This window comes from Giraffa tippelskirchi, chromosome 10, assembly GCF_054371585.1.
Source record: "Giraffa tippelskirchi isolate mGirTip1 chromosome 10, T2T-mGirTip1v1.2.pri, whole genome shotgun sequence".
NCBI lineage: Eukaryota > Metazoa > Chordata > Mammalia > Artiodactyla > Giraffidae > Giraffa > Giraffa tippelskirchi.
Window position 1 is genome coordinate 5,528,472 of NC_137284.1, and position 17,791 is coordinate 5,546,262.

General features: G+C 62.3%; 2 protein-coding genes across 8 annotated transcripts; both read left to right on the forward strand.

Annotated features, from left to right (window-relative positions):
- Window positions 1-2,328, forward strand: CDK2AP2 (cyclin dependent kinase 2 associated protein 2). 3 transcript variants are annotated; one of them, XM_081531914.1, is made up of 4 exons: window positions 1-809; window positions 977-1,077; window positions 1,166-1,298; window positions 1,796-2,328. In XM_081531914.1, exons 2-4 carry the CDS (start codon window positions 1,063-1,065, stop codon window positions 1,861-1,863), a joined length of 216 nt encoding a protein of 71 aa, XP_081388040.1. In that variant the 5' UTR covers window positions 1-809; window positions 977-1,062; the 3' UTR covers window positions 1,864-2,328. The 3 variants fall into 3 exon arrangements, with proteins under 3 accessions (XP_081388040.1, XP_081388041.1, XP_081388039.1); XM_081531915.1 differs by having other exon boundaries at window positions 1-790; XM_081531913.1 differs by having other exon boundaries at window positions 1-664.
- A 1,257-nt stretch (window positions 2,329-3,585) lies between these two features.
- PITPNM1 (phosphatidylinositol transfer protein membrane associated 1) lies at window positions 3,586-17,208 on the forward strand. 5 transcript variants are annotated; one of them, XM_081531916.1, is made up of 25 exons: window positions 3,586-3,760; window positions 4,700-4,818; window positions 6,295-6,509; window positions 6,595-6,716; window positions 6,941-7,165; window positions 8,875-9,201; window positions 9,294-9,389; window positions 9,472-9,579; window positions 10,292-10,353; window positions 10,444-10,700; window positions 11,021-11,210; window positions 11,317-11,424; window positions 11,670-11,827; window positions 11,912-12,117; window positions 12,596-12,766; window positions 13,410-13,574; window positions 13,832-13,980; window positions 14,129-14,239; window positions 14,419-14,529; window positions 14,696-14,812; window positions 15,058-15,206; window positions 15,299-15,448; window positions 15,541-15,724; window positions 16,018-16,146; window positions 16,771-17,208. In XM_081531916.1, exons 2-25 carry the CDS (start codon window positions 4,741-4,743, stop codon window positions 17,032-17,034), a joined length of 3,852 nt encoding a protein of 1,283 aa, XP_081388042.1. In that variant the 5' UTR covers window positions 3,586-3,760; window positions 4,700-4,740; the 3' UTR covers window positions 17,035-17,208. The 5 variants fall into 5 exon arrangements, 4 of the variants coding, with proteins under 4 accessions (XP_081388042.1, XP_081388043.1, XP_081388044.1 ...); XM_081531917.1 differs by having other exon boundaries at window positions 9,475-9,579; XR_014066189.1 differs by lacking the exon at window positions 14,419-14,529 and having other exon boundaries at window positions 15,945-16,146.
- The last annotated feature ends 583 nt before the right edge of the window (window positions 17,209-17,791 follow it).

Consider the following 17,791-nt stretch of genomic DNA (forward strand, 5'->3'; position numbering starts at 1 on the left):
GCGTCCTCCGGCACCCAGAGCGGAGGACAGGCGCGCGCGCGCGCGCCGCGGCGGTGACGGCAGCGGCGGCCACAGCCCAGCCGAACCGGGACGGGGCAGCGGGACGCTGACGTACAAAGCAACGTGAGTGAGGTGCGAGGGCGGTACCCGCACCGGGGAAGCCCGGCTCAGCGCGAACCGCGGCGGACCAGACCCAGCTCCCAGGCTGCCGAAGCCCCGCCCCTTAGCTTGAGGACTAATCGGATTGAGAGCGCTCCCGGCCCCGGGCCGCGAACTCTCCAATTGTGGAGGGTGTCGGCCACCGCCCAATCCGAAGCAGACAGGTGCGAGGTCCGGAAGGCGGAGACCAATCAGCAGCGGTTGCGGCCTGTTGGGGCAGGTCTCTGCCAATGAGGAGGGCCGAGTGACATCTCCTCGCGCCAATCGGGAGTGAAGGATCGTACGTGCCCGCCCGCCCTTCCGGCCCGAGCTCTATTTACCAGGGGCGTGCTGCCGGCCTGCCAATCAGAGCGCGGCTCAGAGGCCAGGCAGCCAACCCGGGAGGAGCGGCCGGCCGGCGTCCGCCGCACCCAGGAGTTGGGGATGTCCTACAAGCCCATCGCCCCCGCCCCCAGCAGCACCCCTGGCTCCAGCACGCCTGGGCCCGGCACCCCGGTCCCGACAGGTGAGGACCCAGCTCCATCCCTGCTTGCCTGCCCGGGCAATCGAGGTCTCCGAAGAGAAGACGGCCCGAGTTCTGCAGTGTGCTAGGCCCGCCGCCTATCCTCGCCGAGCCTCAGTTTGCTGGCCTGTAAAGTGGGCGTGGTCGCGTAAGGATTGTTGGCTGAGCGCAGCGGGAGGGGGTTTGTCCTGAAGTTTGGCGACCTGGAATGGAGCGTGCCTTTGGAGGGAATCTGGGCGAATCTAGTCCGAGGCTTGGAGCGCCGGGAGGAGGCGCTCCTGACCCGCGCTGACCAATTACTCGCTCCTCTTGCAGCTGGAAGTGTCCCATCACCGTCGGGCTCTGTGCCGGGAGCCGCTGCCCCTTTCAGACCACTGTTTAATGACTTTGGACCTCCCTCCATGGGCTATGTGCAGGTGAGTGGAGCCGAGGGATTGCCTGTGGGATTAGGACTGGAGGCGCCCTCTTAGCCTGGACTCCCGGCCCCGTTCTCTTTTGACGTAGGCAATGAAACCACCTGGCGCCCAGGGCTCCCAGAGCACTTACACCGACCTGCTGTCCGTCATCGAAGAGATGGGCAAAGAGATCCGGCCCACCTATGCTGGCAGCAAGAGCGCCATGGAGCGCCTGAAGAGAGGTGAGTGAGGCCAGGAGACAGACACTGAGCAATCCTTCACAAGGTAGGGAAGGAAAGACTTCTGGAGACCGCCTGAGCCAAGCCTAGACGAGGGCCAGTATCACGCTCCAGAGAAGCGTTGGAACTGAACTGAAATTGAGTCAGTTTCTAAGGAAGGACCAGGGAATTTGTATTTCAGTCAGTCAGTTCAATCGCTCAGTCGTGTCCAACTCTTTGCGACCCCATGGACTGCAGCATGCCAGGCCTCCCTGTCCATAACCAACTCCTTGAGTTTACTCAAACTCATGTCTATTGAGTCAGTGATGCCATCCCCTGTATTTCAGCGGGGTAAATTTTCTGGTTGACGTCTAAACCTCTGATGTCGTCCAGTCCCTCATTATAGTCCCTTTCACTGAAAGGAAAGGGGGTGTGAGGGAGGGGTCTTCCTCTGGAGGGCAGACCTGGGACTGTGGAAGGTCGCTGAGATCCTGTATGTTACTTGCCTATGCCCACCCCAGGCATCATCCATGCCCGGGCCCTCGTCAGAGAGTGCCTGGCAGAGACAGAGCGGAACGCCCGCACGTAACAGGACTCGACTCCACCTCAGCTTCTGGACCTTTCCTGGCCACTGCAGAGCACCTGCTTCTCCCTGGCCTTCACCCCGAGTTGCACTTCCCGTCCTGGGCTTCCTGTCCTGTGTCCTTTGGTGGGTGCCCTCCAGGAACCAGTGGGGTGGCTCTTAACTCCAGTCGGCAGCACTAACTGGAACCCCCCGAAAGAGTTAGCAGCGAGGTCACTGTGAGTCTCACCCATGACCTGCCAACAGTGTTGATCCAACTGGAGCTGTCTCCTTTCTGTGGCCCCCACCACTCAGCACTTACCCAGGACTTTTATCCACTTTGCCCAGACCCCTTCTCCCCCAGCAGGGCCTCAGAAGGCCCATTGCCTCCCTGCCTTTTCTCCTGGGCCATAACAACTCTTTTCTCAGTGTGTCTTTTGCTAAATATGCCCTTTTTATATAAATAAAATATAATTTGGAGTTGTTCTCTCAGCTCGTAGTCTTTTTTATTTTATTTATTTTTATCTGTGCACTGCGGACGCATGCCCCTGCACTGGAAGCATGGCATCTTAACCACGGGACCACCAGAGAAGCCCCCAGTTCATAGTTCCTCTGAGCCTGGTGCTTCTGCTAAGCCTGGGTGGGCCGCGAAGAAAGGGAAGAAGGAGACTCAGGGAGGGAGGCCCACGAGCCTAGCTTTGCCTTGCCTCCACTGCCCATTGACCTTGAGTGGGACCCTGTGCTTCCCTGGCCCTCAGCCTGCCAGCTGTTTGCGGAAAGAGTTGAACTCCAATAGCTGAGTGCCCTGCCCTCCTTCACAAGATGCCACCAGGGGGCAGCACAAGGCCTGGGCTGCTTCCACAGCTGGAGGGCTCTGTCTCCAGCCTGAGCCTAGAGGGCTCTTTCTCTGGACTAAAGGTGCCTGGAGGGTGGAAATGCCAATTCATTTAAGCTACACCCTCACATGCCTTAACGCCCTAACATCCTAAGCTTGGAATCAGCCCTGGGGCTCAGAGTACAGCCTATCTCTGAGTCCTGAGAGGAAAGAAAGGGAGCCAGGCTGCTTCCCAACCCCCAGGACCTGAGAAAGTGGAGAGAGAACTGGTTTCCCCAGTGTGGGTGAGACCCTGCCCCGCGCCGCCCTGCACCGTCCCGGTGCCCTCTAGCCAACTGGGTGCGGTCCCAAGAGCCCAGCCCTAGGCCCCGGCAGCCTTTGCCCAGGGTCTGGGCACCATTGGCCAGACTTGTGAACCCGGAAGATACAGGTGGGGAAAGCGCTGGGGCCCCGTTCCGGGAGGAGCCCAAAGACTGGAAGTGAAAGTGACTGCAGCCCTCTGAATGACCTAGAGGTCTGGGACACCGGGACCCCACCGGCTAGGCCAGGGATGTCAGAGACCAGCCGCTGGCCAGACTTGGGACTGGGAGGCGTTTCCCCCACCCTGGGCCCCGGGTTCCCAGGGCCCAGGGAGTTGGGGATGGGACTCTTGTCATATTTCCATAGCACACTGGAGGGCCGGCCCAGGGTGGAGGTAGGCTCCCAGAGTGTCTGGGGATCCCAGAGAACTAAGCAGCGCCAGCGTTTGGAGAAGGGCCTCTTCCCCCGCCGCCCTGGGGAAGGAAGGAAGGTTAGGGCCGCCCTCCGCCGCCGCAGGCGGGGCTGCCCGGACCCCGCCGGGGTGGGGAGGGCCGCGGCCCAGGAAGGAGGCGGGGCGGCCGCAGTGACGCGGCGGGCGGCGGGGAGGGACCGGAGGGGTGCCGGCGGGCAGACCGGGAGGAAGGTCGGGGCCATGGGCCCGCGCTGCGCCTCCAGAGGGTCCGGCCACTGCTGGAATCCGCGGCCGGGGCTGGGAGCGCTCGGGGCTCCGACCCGCGGCCCGCCGGCCCCCGCCCGTACCGGGTGAGGGGCGTCCACTCTAGACTAGAGGTGAGCCGGGACGTTGGCGGGCGGGCCGATCGAGAGCACGGCGGGGGACGGGGACGCTGGGGAGCAGAGGGAAGTGGGGGCAACGGGGCCTCTCGCTTGCTCGGTGGGTGCTCGGTGGGGGTAGGGCGGCAGCGAAGTCGGGGCGCAGGTGGACGGAGCGGGGCTTGCAGGGCGGAGGCCCGCAGGGTACTTTTAGCCTGAGCCCGAAGAGTGGTCAGCCCTGGAGAAGGAGAATGAGGCAGCTGCATAGACGAGTGCCGGGGGTCCAGGAACGATGCGGGGAAGGGCGAGTTGGGGACTGGGCTGCCCGCCAGGGTGGGGAAGACAGGTCTAGGGGCGGAGGTGTTATCTTGTCTTTGAAGGTAGTTTCGAGTACGGGGGGTGGGGAACGTAACAGAGATGCGGGGGGAGGGGGATGCACGGGGCTGCTCTGCGGAGAGACACGCGGGGGACAAGGTCCTAAGTGGACGTCCAGGAGTGGGGAACACGGACTGACTCGGGGAAAGGGATGCAGGGGGCGGGCCCCGAGGGGCCGGTGGTGGAAGGCGGCCCGGAAGGAGGGGCCCCGGGGTTCCCGGGGGCGGGTCCCCGAAGGATGCTGTTCCGAGGGGCTTAGGACGCGGCCACGGCGGGAGAGGCGAGGCTGGCCCGCCAGCCCGCCGGCCACCTCCCGCGGCTCCTGGGGGCCCGCGTCAGCGCGCGGTTGCCATGGCGATGGGCGGGCGGGGGGCGGGGGCTGCGCGGAAAAGAGGTCAGCGCTCAGCCGCTCAGCGGCTGCCGGCCCCCCGCGGCGCTGGCTGCAGAGCTGGGCTCGCCTCTGCCTGCCCTGTGGCGAGCCCGGGCATGGGGTCCCCGCGCCCGAGCCCCTCGGCCCGCGCGCAGGGCTCGGGGCCGCGCGCCGCCGCCCCGCACTGACGGCCGCGCGGTGCCCTGCGCCAGGAGCCGCGGAGGCCGCGCGCGGCCGGCCGAGCGCCTTCAGGATGCTCATCAAGGAGTACCACATCCTGCTGCCCATGAGCCTGGACGAATACCAGGTGGCCCAGCTCTACATGATCCAGGTGAGGGCGGTGGCAAGTAGGAGACCGAGGAGGGGACGGGGGCATGCTTCATGCTGGGTAGCCACAGGAGCGCGCGCAGGCCACACCTGGGACAAGGGGCTGGGCCCAGCTCAATCCCCCTCCAGTCCAGCCCCGGGGCTTGGGAGGGCTCAGGCCAGAGCAAGAGAGAGAGCGTCTCCAGTCGCATGGGGGGGAGGGGTGGGGTGGTTAAGGACCCTGCGAAGAGGGGCGGAAGGGCCTGGTGGTGCCCCCCCCCACCCCAAGTGCCCAGCTCCTCCTGAACGCTCAGCCCCCATCTGATCTCCTTTAATCCTCCTTAGAATCCATAATCCTCTGTGGGTAGGGAGAGGAGCGCATGAGGAGGCAAGAGTGGCGGGCAGAAAGTGACGAGGGGTCCCAGAGGGTGGAGAAAGACTAGGAGGGGTTTCCCAGAGGGTGAAGGATCCTGGCCACCCCCAGCGGTCAGGGAGATGGGCTGAGGCTCAGGCTCCGAGACTGTCAGACGACCAGGCAGGGACCCCAGAGAGTGAGATCTGGGCTGAGAGGAAGCAGGTAGGGAGCCAGGCTTGGGCAGAGAAGCGTGAGCCAGGGCAGGCGGCCCAGGAGGGGAGGAGGCTGGTGCCCATTCCAGAGGCGTCCCCTGAAATGTGGGACCGGAGTCTTAGCAGGCAAGAGGGCTGGGATCTGGCCTCAGAGGGTTGGGTGGGCCAAGTTCAAACTCCTGAGCTACATAAGGACAGGATCTGAGTGCTCTCCAACTAGGAGGGGTGTGGCAGGAGCTGGTGTTGGGGTCCTGGAAAGGCGGGGATCCCTTTTACTCTCCTTGATTCTTCCAGCCTGCCCACCCTGGCCCCTTGCTGGCAGGACATGCAGCCTGCCCCCTTAGGAGCTTACACGGGCTCTCTCTCTGCCTGAAATAACCCCCCCCAACCCTATGTCTGCCCAGCACCCTCCTTTCCCCCCCAAGTCATCTTCAAATCATGGTCATGTTATCTTCTCAGTGAGGCCTTCCCTGACCATCCTATCAAAAGTGCAACCCCCAACTCTATCCACCTAACCCTAGTCTATGCTTTCTTTTTACCATAGCACTTAGCACCTTCTAAGATGCTTTTTTTCTGTTTTCTATTGTGTCTCCCTCCGTTGGAGTGTACATTTCCACAAGGGCAGGCAGGGGTCTTTACTCTGTATATCAACAGATCCCAATGGATATAAGCCCAGACAGTGCCTGGAATAGAGCAGACAGCAAATACTTGAATGACTGAACAAGTCCTGGCTTGCAGAACCCCAGAGGGGACTGGTCAGAGGCTATAATCCTGACCCCAGGAGCTACAGGGGAGCAGGGTGGGATTTCAGAGAGCTAGAAAGCCTGGGACTCGGGCCTCAGAGCTGTGCCAGGGACCAGGCCTAGCTGGGGAGCCCATCCCAGGAGCGGAGCTAGGACTGAGCTGCGCGTCCTCCTCTTGCCGTGGGCTGCAGAAAAAGAGCCGAGAGGAGTCAAGTGGCGAGGGCAGCGGCGTGGAGATCCTGGCCAACCGGCCCTACACGGATGGCCCGGGTGGCAGTGGACAGTACACACACAAGGTATACCACGTGGGCTCCCACATCCCAGGCTGGTTCCGGGCACTGCTGCCCAAGGCCGCCCTGCAGGTGGAGGAGGAATCCTGGAATGCTTATCCCTACACCCGAACCCGGTGAGTGGGTGGGGCGGGTCAGGGGCCAGGAGGGGAATGGCCCTGGTGGGCCCAACAGTGACCCTCACCCCTGCCCTCTGCCCAGGTACACCTGCCCCTTTGTGGAGAAATTCTCCATTGAAATTGAGACCTATTACCTGCCCGATGGGGGGCAGCAGCCCAATGTCTTCAACCTGAGTGGGGCTGAGCGGAGACAGCGCATCTTGGGTGAGACCTACAGCCAGTGGGGGGGTTGGGAGGGAGGACCCCAAAGCCCCTCTCAGGCCACCTGCCACCTGCCACCTGGACAGGTGGCCTCTGTCAAGTCCCAGGCTCAGTTCCTGGCCTAGGCTTTCTGTGTGTGATAAGCTGCCCTCCCAATCCCGAGGTGGGGGAGGAGTAGCAGGGGCTGGAGGGGGCTGGTGTTGCTCAGGGCTGCTGGAACCCCCCAGATACCATCGACATCGTGCGGGATGCCGTGGCCCCAGGCGAGTACAAAGCAGAAGAGGACCCCCGGCTGTACCGCTCGGCCAAGACCGGCCGAGGACCGCTGGCTGATGACTGGGCACGCACAGCAGCCCAGACTGGGCCCCTGATGTGTGCCTACAAGCTGTGCAAGGTTGAGTTCCGCTACTGGGGCATGCAGGCCAAGATTGAGCAGTTCATCCACGATGTCGGTGAGCACGTGGTCCTGGGAGGTTCCACTTACCCAGTATGCACTAGGCCATGTGTTTGAGCCAGGGATGCTCCCAGCCTGCCGGGGACACAGAAACACGAAGCCATCCTTCCATTTGATAGGGTGCGTGCTGGGGCGGAGGGGAGCAGCGCAGCCTAGCTGGGGTTGGGGGAGCCTGCCTTGAGTTACAGGGAAGAGTCAGGAGGGCAAGAAGCTGGTGACATGATCTCTGAGGTTCATGCCAGTTCAGACACTCAGAGATGTGGCTGCTCATCCATTAAAATTCTAAGACGCCAATGTTCTGTGGGTCAAGCAAGGCTTAGAGACTCTCAGGAGAGTCACCAGCTGTAACTGGCAACACGCTATAGTGTGCAGGCCGAAGCTGGGTGCTGTCAGAGTCGCTCCCACCCCAGCTCTGAGTTCCATCCTCCTGCCCTGGTCTCCAGCAGGCCCTAGGTCATGCTCCTGTGGCTCAGCCCTGCCCCACCTTCCAGGTCTGACGGTGAGCTCCCCGCAGGAAGAAGGATGGGGGCCTCCGGGGACCTGGGTTCCACTCCACCGCGGACTCTCATGAAATCTCCCCTTCAGGGAGCTGCTTCCTTAATTGTCCGTTTTGTAAATGAGGAAAAGGTTGGGCCAGATAGTAAAAGCTGATATTGATCACGAGATGCCAAATCCTCTGCTAACCACTTCCCATACAAGATCTCTTTCATAACACCCACATCCCTCAAGGTAAAGACTATTATGATTCCGGATGAGGAAAGTTAGCCCAGAGAGTAGTAACACAGGCTCTTTATCTTAAATTTGGAAAAAGTCCACAAAGCACAAACAAGAAGATGAAGGGACCTCCCTGGCGGTCCAGTGGTTAAGACTCTGCGCTTCCGATGCAGGAGGCTTGGGTTTGGTCCCTGATCAGGGAACTAAGATCCCACATACCATTGAAGAAGGAAATGGCAACCCACTCCAGAATTCTTGCCTGGACAATTCCATGGACAGAGGAGCCTGGTGGGCTACAGTCCCTGGGGTCACAAAGAGTTGGACACAACTGAGTGACTAACTTTCACTTTTACTTTCACCATATGGTACAGCCAAAAAAAAAAAAGAAAGTGAAAATCACCCACATATAACCATTATTAAGATTCTAATGCATTTCCTTCCAGAGGTTTATAATTCAATCATTATTACTTTATTTCCTAGATACTGAGGTTTCTAACTTTATTCCCCTGCTTAAGATGAAAATATCCCAGAATGAGTATCGTGTTTTTGCTTCATTAAGTGCCAACACTTCCATTAACTATTAACAGCTTCATTAACCATCAACAATTTCATTAACTGTTAACGCCTTAATTGTTAACTCCTCTGATGAAGTCAGCAGGAAGCCAGCTGAAAGAGCAAGAACAAACATTGGTCCCAGATTCCTGGGGTGTCGGGGTGGGCTCAGAGCTAAGAGTTGGGGTGTCTGGAGGGATCAAAGAGGCCTGGGCAGGGAGGTAGGTGGGGCAGGAAGAATGCCCCACTTCCCACTCCCATCGCCTGGACAGCACTCACCCTGCCCTACTTTGCGGCTCTGGGTGGGTGGTGTGCCCAAGGGAGCCATTACCGGAAATCAAGGGAATTCAAGGGCTTGGTATGCGGCTGTAGCGGCAGGGAAACCCAGGGCCAGGGGGTGGGGGTGGGGAGGGCATGGCTTTGATGTCTGGGCACCTACAGGTCTGCGCCGGGTGATGCTGCGGGCCCACCGACAGGCCTGGTGCTGGCAGGATGAATGGACAGAGCTGAGCATGGCTGACATAAGGGCACTAGAGGAGGAGACTGCCCGCATGCTGGCACAGCGCATGGCCAAGTGCAACACAGGCAGCGAGGGCCCCGAGGCCCAGCCCCCGGGGAAGCTGAGCACTGAGGCCCGGGCTGGGGCCAGCCACGCCGGCACCCCCGATGGGCCCGAGGCACCCCCAGGCCCCGATGCCTCGCCCGATGCCAGCTTCAGCAAGCAGTGGTCTTCATCCTCCCGTTCCTCCTACTCATCCCAGCATGGAGGTGAGCCTGGGGCACAGGGACCAGTGGTGGGGTGTTGGAGGAGAATGGCCCTCAGGCCGGACACCCAGGCTGAAGTCCACATGGCCCTGCAGGGGGTGTGTCTCCCCAGACTTTGTCTGAGTGGCGCATGCAGAACATCGCCCGGGACTCTGAGAACAGCTCCGAGGACGAGTTCTTTGATGCCCATGGTCAGCACCCCAGCCCTGTTGGGGGCGGGGGGATCCCTGAGCGGCTCCTACCACCCCATGACACAGTCCCTGGTCCCTTCAGAAGGCTTCTCGGACAGTGATGAGGTCTTCCCCAAGGAGATGACCAAGTGGAACTCCAACGACTTCATCGACGCCTTTGCCTCCCCCATGGAGGCTGAGGGGACACCGGGTAAAGGTTCCCTAACTGGTCACTGGCCACCCGCACCCCCTAGGTGGTGGGGACTCAGAGAACTACTCATTCCTAAATGTAACGGGGTCCTAAGATGAATGTCAACCCAGAAAGGGTGCTCTTTAAATACACAGACGAATGATGAGTGGATAATGGGTGGATGGATGGATGGATGGTTGGAATGTAAGACATAGAACAAAGAATGGAGGAATTCATTTGGAGTCAGGGAAGTCTTCATGCAGTCTGTGAGGTCTAAACCAGACTTTGAAGGATTAGACCAGCTCTGTCCAAAAGAACTTTCTGAGATGATGGAAAGGTACTCATCACTAGCCACATGTGACTCTCAAGTTCTTAAAATGTGGTGAGTGTGACTGGGGACCTGAATTTTGCATAGTAATTTAATTCACTTCAACTTAAACAGGCACATGTGGCTAGTGGCTACCACATGGGACAGGGCAGGATTAGAAGGAATCTTCCAGGCAAACGGGCATTGTAGGGAGAGGCGTCTCTGGGAACAGCAGGGACTGGCCTGTGCAAAGGCCTAGAAGTGTGAAATGACCTGGAAGGGGGTCGGGTGAGAGGGGCAGGTCTGAGGGAGATGGGGGCAGGGGGGAGTGCCCAGGCAGGCAGTGAGGAGGGGCACCTGAAATGCCACAGGAGGGCATTCCCGTGGAGCCCTCAGTCTCTCTTCCTGGCTCTCCCCCTCCCATAGACCCTGGAACTGAGGCCACCAAAGACCTGGGGGACGGGGCCCAGGCACCCAGGGACTCGGAAGTGAGTATGGCCGGCCACCCCGCATCTCAGCCACAGCCACCCACCAGCCACGGCTCTGACGTCGCTGGCGTTGCACTGTGTCCCCCACAGGGCCCAGATGGAGACGGTGCCGGGGAGCTGGGGGCGGACACGTGTGCGGTCCACGCCCTCTTCCTCGTCCTGCACAGTGGCAGCATCCTAGACTCCGGCCCGGGAGATGCCGACTCCAAGCGGGCGGATGTGCAGACGCTGAGCCTAGCCTTCGAGGCCGTCACCCGCGTCCACTTTCCCGAGGCCCTGGGCCACGTGGCGCTGCGCCTGGTGCCCTGCCCACCCATCTGCGCGGCCGCCTATGCCCTTGTCTCCAAGTATTGCTTGGGAGGTGGAAGGGGGGGGGTGGGCACGCAGGGTCCCCGAGGTGTGGACAGCCACCTGGAGGCTCCTGGAACCAGAGAGGCCCCCATGGCGGGAGGGGGTGGAGGCCAGGAAGCCAGACACCTGGGCCAGTCACTCGCCCAGCTGGACCTCAGTTTCTAGTCTATGGCTCCATCACAGAGCCCTCTGGGATATTGGTGGTCCCCACAAAGCCCCCATGGTGCTGGGACTTGCCAACAGGTCAGGGGGACTTAGAGGGGGCAGGGCCGGGCCTGGAGGCCCCCACCACTCCATTCTACCCCTCTTCCTACAGCCTGAGCCCCTACAGCCATGATGGTGACAGCCTGTCCCGCTCCCAGGACCACATTCCCCTGGCTGCCCTGCCGCTGCTGGCCACCTCGTCATCCCGATACCAGGGCGCCGTGGCCACAGTCATCGCCCGCACCAACCAGGCCTACGCGGCCTTCCTGCGCTCCTCCGAGGGCGCTGGCTTCTGCGGGCAGGTCAGAGGTTAGGGATGCTCCCGGGGAACTTGCCACCCGAGCTTCCCCCACCCTCCTGCCTCTGCTGCAGCCCCTCCTGATCCTCCTGTGCTGCCCTCTCCCCCAGGTGGTGCTGATCGGGGATGGCGTTGGCGGAATCCTGGGCTTTGATGCGCTCTGCCACAGTGCCAGCGTGGGCACCGGGAGCCGGAGCAGCAGCCGCCGTGGAAGTATGGTCAGTGTGGCTGGACCCGCCTCCCCCGGAGTGTGTGGGGGGGTGACATCCCTGCTCTAGTTCTCTGCCCCTGGAATCTGACCTCTCTCCAGCCTGTTCCCTGCTGCCTCCATCCATCCCCTCTGGGGCTCTGCTTGCCTGCTCTAAGTCCCTGCCCAACCCCCTAGCCTCCTTCCTCACTTCCAAATAAGTAGAAATCGATTGTCTCCAGTCCTAAGGATGTTTCTGTCTCCTGCTCCTTCTAGAACAATGAGCTGCTCTCCCCGGAGGCCGGCCCAGTGCGGGATCCCCTGGCAGAGGGGGCCGAGGGGCTGGGCCGGGCCAGCCCAGAACCCTCTGCCCTGCCCACCCAGCACACCTCCAGCGACATGGCCGGTGCCGAGTCCGAGGGCTCTCAAAACAGGTGACATTCCCACCCCATCAACCCCAAACTGGGCTTGTGCTGGGCTGCCGAGGCAGCAGCACTGATGGCCACCTCTGCACTCAGCCTGCAGGCAGCACCCCCAGCCACCTCCTCCGGGGAGCCCCGGCGGGCAAGCACAGCCTCTTGCCCACCCACTGCCACCTCTGAGGCTCCCGACGGTGCCCCCTGTGCCACCCGCCTTGACTTCAAGGTCTCCGGCTTCTTCCTCTTTGGCTCCCCGCTCGGACTGGTGCTGGCTCTGCGCAAAACCGTGATGCCCACGTTGGAGGGTGAGCCCTTGGGGTGCGGGGGGGGGCACGCCTCCTCCTCCATCTGCCCCTCCCCCAGCTCCTCCAACCTCTCCCTCTCACCAGAAATTCGAGCATTTATGCCATTCCCCACTGTACAAATTAAGTGGCTTGGCTAGAGAGGGGGAACCTGAGGCCCAGAAAGAAGGGACTTGCCAAGGCCACGTTTCCCAGTGTGCACTAGGAGGAACTTGTACGCCCAGATGCCCTTCCTGAGAAGGAGTCCAACAGGTCTGGGGAACGCTTCATCCCGAGCATCAGCAAATCAAAGGCTCTGACCCCTTGTTAGCCAAGAGACCTGTCTCACTTTTAAGCAGGACCCTGGGGACCTCCCAGGGAGTACAGTCTGGGAAGTGCTGTTTCAGGGTCACCCAGCAAGTCAGGGAGCTGCTCCCCACCACCCCTACCTCCCAGGACGTCCAGCTGAACCCCCCTATCTCCCTCATCTTCTGGGTACCAGTGGCCCAGATGCGGCCAGCCTGCGAGCAGATCTACAACCTCTTCCACGCGGCCGACCCCTGCGCCTCCCGCCTTGAGCCCCTGCTGGCCCCCAAGTTCCAGGCCATCGCCCCCCTGGCGGTGCCCCGCTACCAGAAGTTCCCTTTGGGAGATGGCTCATCTCTGCTGCTGGGTACGCACCCAACCAAAAAACAGGAGAAGGGCCCCAGTAGTGAGGGATGGAGATAGACCCCCCCCCCACAACCAAGACATAGTTCCCGCATCATTGGTTCTCTCTCAGGTCACCACTCCTAGGACCAGGAGCCCTCTCCTGGGCCCTTGGGCAGTCTGGATCCCCAAGACCCTCTGCCCAGAAGCTGGGGGCAGTGGTGGTGACAGGGCTAAAGAAAGGAGGCAGTGACATGGAGAGCAGCCACCTGCCACTGGCGGGGGTGGGGGGAGGGTGAAGGGGTGCTGTATCCGTGTCTAGGGATGCATTGTGTTTCCATGGGCACTTGAGTTCACGTCCTGGTGTGGGTTGTGTACACATGCATGTGAGTTCCCATCTGGCCCCATGGGACAAGCGGGCCTGGATTGGGGTGATGGTGGCAGGCATTCTGGCAGGAATGCTGCTGGGGTGAGCTAAGAGGGGAGAATGCCCCCACCCTTCGCGTCCACCCACACGTTGGGGCAGTTCAGCCTCAGCCAAGGCCTGACCAGGGAAGGCTGGCAGCGGAGATGGGGGAGATGCGGAGCAGAGCAGTCCTGGAACCCCAGTGGGAAGACAGGAGGGCGGCCCGGCCTGGCCCACCACTGAGGCTGCCCTCTACCCACAGCTGACACTCTGCAGACCCACTCAGGCCTCTTTCTGGAGGAGCTGGAGATGTTGGTGCCCTCAACACCCACGTCTGCCAGCGGTGCTTTCTGGAAGGGCAGTGAGTTGGGCGGTGACCCGCCAGCCCAGCCAACTGCCCCCAGTACCACTAGTGAGGTGGTTAAGAGTAAGTCTGGTCAGCCACCCCACCTGGGGGTGAGGGGCAGTGGTGGGGGTGCGGATACTTGTTCCACCGCTGAAGCCCAGCAGAAACACCCTTGCCCCAGAGCATTTGCTCTGGAAGGAGGGGACCCCAGCACCCAACTCTGGACTCGGCAAAGAGCAGGGCTGGTGGAAGAGAGGGAGGGTAGAGTCCTAGAGGCCAGACAGGTGGGCCTGGGGTGGGAGGCCACGCCTGACTCACTGCCCACCGCGGCCGAGCAGTCCTGGAGCGCTGGTGGGGGACCAAGCGGATTGACTACTCGCTGTACTGCCCGGAGGCGCTCACCGCCTTCCCCACCGTCACGCTGCCCCACCTCTTCCACGCCAGCTACTGGGAGTCGGCCGACGTGGTGGCCTTCATCCTGCGTCAGGTGGGCCCAGGGATGCAGGGTGGGGGGGGGAGGGGGAAGCGGGCAAGGATAGGGAGCAGGGGCTGGGGGAGGAGCAGCCCCAGGCACCCTTCCCCCCGCCCGCCCCCCCCCCGCTTCACGTGGCCTCGCTGGGGGCCATCCTGCGTAGGTGATCGAGAAGGAGCGGCCACACCTGACCGAGTGCGAGGAGCCGTCCATCTACAGCCCGGCCTTCCCCAGGGAGAAGTGGCAGCGCAAACGCACCCAAGTCAAGATTCGGGTGCGTGCCCTGCCCCTAGCGATCGCAAAAGCGAGGCCCTGCCGGGTCACCCTAAGCCCCTCCGGGTCACCCTAAGCCCCTCCCTCACCCCTAAGCCCCTCCCAGGTCCCACCTCCTCCTGCCTCGGCCCCGCCCCCGGGTACCACCAAGTCTCCTCCCCGCCCCCTCCTCCAAGTCAGGTCTCGGATTGGCGCTCGCCTCGCCCCTCTCAGCCTCCGCACCTGGTCTGTATTGCCTCCGCCCCTTGGAACCGCAGTCCGCACAGAGGACCCCAACGACCTCTGATCGGGGTCAGCAGAAGCGCCCACCCCTCGGGCCTCGCCCTTCTCTCGCAGCGAGCGGGCCCGCCTCCTCTAGGCAGCGTGCACACACGTCTGGGCGCGGGTCCCCCTCACCAGCTCTTCCCGCATCCCTGTCATCTCCTGGCCTCGGGCTCACACTGTCTCCTCCCACCAGAACGTCACCTCCAACCACCGGGCGAGCGACACGGTGGTGTGCGAGGGCCGCCCCCAGGTGCTGAACGGGCGCTTCATGTACGGACCCTTGGATGTGGTCACGCTCACGGGAGAGAAGGTTAGGACAAAGAGGCCTCAGTCCCATGTAGACCAGCCCCCTCCTCGGGCTGACCTGGCCCCAAGCGGGAGCTCCCCGGTCCTGTCTCCTCTTCCCTGGATAGCTCTGGGTCCTGCCAGGTGGAGCCCCCAACCCCGTCCTCCTTCTCCTGCCTTAGCCCTCCTCCGCTCAGCTCCGCACCGCTCAGGGGTTTCCCCCCGCTCCGCTCTGCTCAGGGGGACCCTCTGGCCCTCTCTGCCTGCTAGGTGGACATCTACATCATGACGCAGCCGCTGTCGGGCAAGTGGATCCACTTTGGCACTGAGGTCACCAACAGCTCGGGCCGTCTCACCTTTCCGGTGCCCCTGGAGCGTGCGCTGGGCGTCGGCGTTTACCCGGTGCGCATGGTGGTCAGGTGAGCGCGGGGCGGGCCCGGCCTCTGCGGGGCGGGGCTCCCGTGGGCCCCGCCCCCACGCCGCTCACACAGCCCCCCCACCCCGGGCGTAGGGGCGACCACACCTACGCCGAATGCTGCCTAACAGTGGTGGCCCGCGGCACTGAGGCCGTGGTCTTCAGCATCGACGGCTCCTTCACCGCCAGTGTGTCCATCATGGGCAGCGACCCCAAGGTGCGCGCCGGCGCCGTGGACGTGGTCAGGTAGGAGCGGCTGCCCTCTCCCTTCCCCGGCTCGCCGTGAGGACTGGTCCCCACCCCTGGCGCGCGGAGCTGACCGCCACCCCACCCTGCAGGCACTGGCAGGACGCTGGCTACCTGATCGTGTACGTGACAGGCCGTCCTGATATGCAGAAGCACCGCGTGGTGGCCTGGCTGTCGCAGCACAACTTCCCCCACGGCGTCGTCTCCTTCTGCGATGGCCTCACTCACGACCCGCTGCGCCAGAAGGCGATGTTCCTGCAGAGCCTGGTGCAGGAGGTGTGGTGGCTGGGGAGGGCCCCCGAACCCCGCGATTGCCCCGGGAGGAGGCCCATTTTTTCCCACCCTCATGTCCCCGGCTCCCAGCCTAACAGACTGCACATCCCCGCAGAGGTCTCTAGAGTCCTTGAGGCCAAGGCTGGTCTCACCGTCCCAGCCAGATCTGGTAATGGAGACTAAGCGGCCCTGCCCCTAAGCCTTCCGCACTAAACCCCACCAGATCCCACCCTCTGTCTCCCGCCCCGCACCGCCCCCCCCAACCCGGGGCTGCTGATTGGCCTCTCCGGCCACAGGTGGAACTGAACTTCGTGGCCGGGTACGGGTCCCCCAAAGACGTGGCTGTGTATGCGGCGCTGGGCCTGCCCCCCAGCCAGACCTACATCGTGGGCCGCGTGGTGCGGAAGCTGCAGGCGCAGTGTCAGGTGAGGGCCGAGTGAAGCTGGGGCTGTGAGCCAGCTGGGGCGTGGGAGCCTGAGTCTGGGCCGTGAGGACCACTGGTATGTTAAGCACCTAGGAGGGAGGCTGTGAACAGGCTGGCCGGCTTCGAGGAACTTGGGCTTCTCCTGGGATCGGGGAGGTCACAAGCAGCTGGAAGCTGCCAGGCAGTTACCCAGAATGGGTAACTCAAGCTGGAGTATGAGCAAGACCTTGGTTGCTCGTTCCATGCTGACATGGTCCTGGGCACAAGCCTTGACCTTTCTGAGCCTCACTTTCCTATCTGTGAAATGGAAAGCATAAACCTGTGCAGATCTCCGCAGCTGTCACAAAGAGCCTGTGATTTACTGCATGTCAGTGAGCACTGGGCTGGGCACAAAGCAAGTGCCTGCTAAATGTTAGCTGCTGTTACTTCCCTCCAAAACCCCATTTTACAGATGAGGAAACTCAGGACGAGGCCCAGAGAGGGGCAGGCTCCCCGGCGGGGTTTGGTCAGGCTGTGCCAGCCCAGTACTGCAGCCAGCACTGCCCAGAGCCTGGGAAGGGCAGGTGAGGGCAGTGTGTGGGCCTGAGACAAGCCATCCCCTCACCCTGCCCACCTCTGCCTGCAGTTCCTGTCCGATGGCTATGTGGCCCACCTGGGCCAGCTGGAGGCCGGCTCCCACCCTCATGCTGCTGCGGGACCCTCAAGGGCCACCCTGGCCAAGAGCAGCTATGGTGGGGCTGCCCCTGTGGACTTCCTTCGGAAACAGAGCCAGCTGCTCCGCTCAAGAGGCCCCAGCCAGGCAGAGCGGGAAGGCCCAGGGACGCCACCCACCACCCTGGCGCGGGGCAAGGCACGGAGCATCAGCCTCAAGCTGGACAGTGAAGAGTGAGGCCTCAACTGTGGCTGGACTTGGGTTATTTATTCATACACTTGAGGAGCCCCAGTGGCCACCTGTGGAAGGCTGGGGACCCAGCCCTGGGGGCTGGAGGAGGGAGCAGCAAGGGTCCAGAGGCTTTTCCAGCGTGTGTAACTCCACGGAAATAAACACCACCTGCATCCCGCCTGACTGCCCACTGGCATGGCATCACAGGGTGGCCCAGCTCACGATTTCTAGTTCAACAGAGATGCTGAAGGGCAAAGAGGGACTGGGATGTGCCCAGGGTCAGGCAGCAGGTCAGAGAGCAGGGCCGGGATTGAGGCCTGGAGAGTCAGCTTCCCCCATCCACCTTCTCCCTCCTCACCTGGGCCGGCCTTTCAGTTCCCAGGAGCCCAGACTTGGCTTCTCACTGGAACCACTGCCTGCATGAGCTGAGGCCATGGGATTAGGGGTTGGGAGGGGGGCGATGGGGAGGGCTGCGCTGGGAGCCCACCTCACCCAGGCTCTAAGCATCCTGGCTTGCACTTGCTTCGTCTCCCCGCTTAACACTGAAGGCTCCCAGGCACCTCGGCCCTGGCCGGCTAGAAACACTTCCCTTGTGACAGAGACTATCCTCGTTTCTCTGTCAGGCACACTGAGGCCCACAGAGGTCTCAGAGCTAATGAACGGGGAGCTGGGATTAGAACCCCAATTCTTTGCCTCCCCAAACCACCCAAGTACCAGGAAATGAGGGGCAGTGACCCCAGCTCTCCCAGTGGATCAGCTCGGC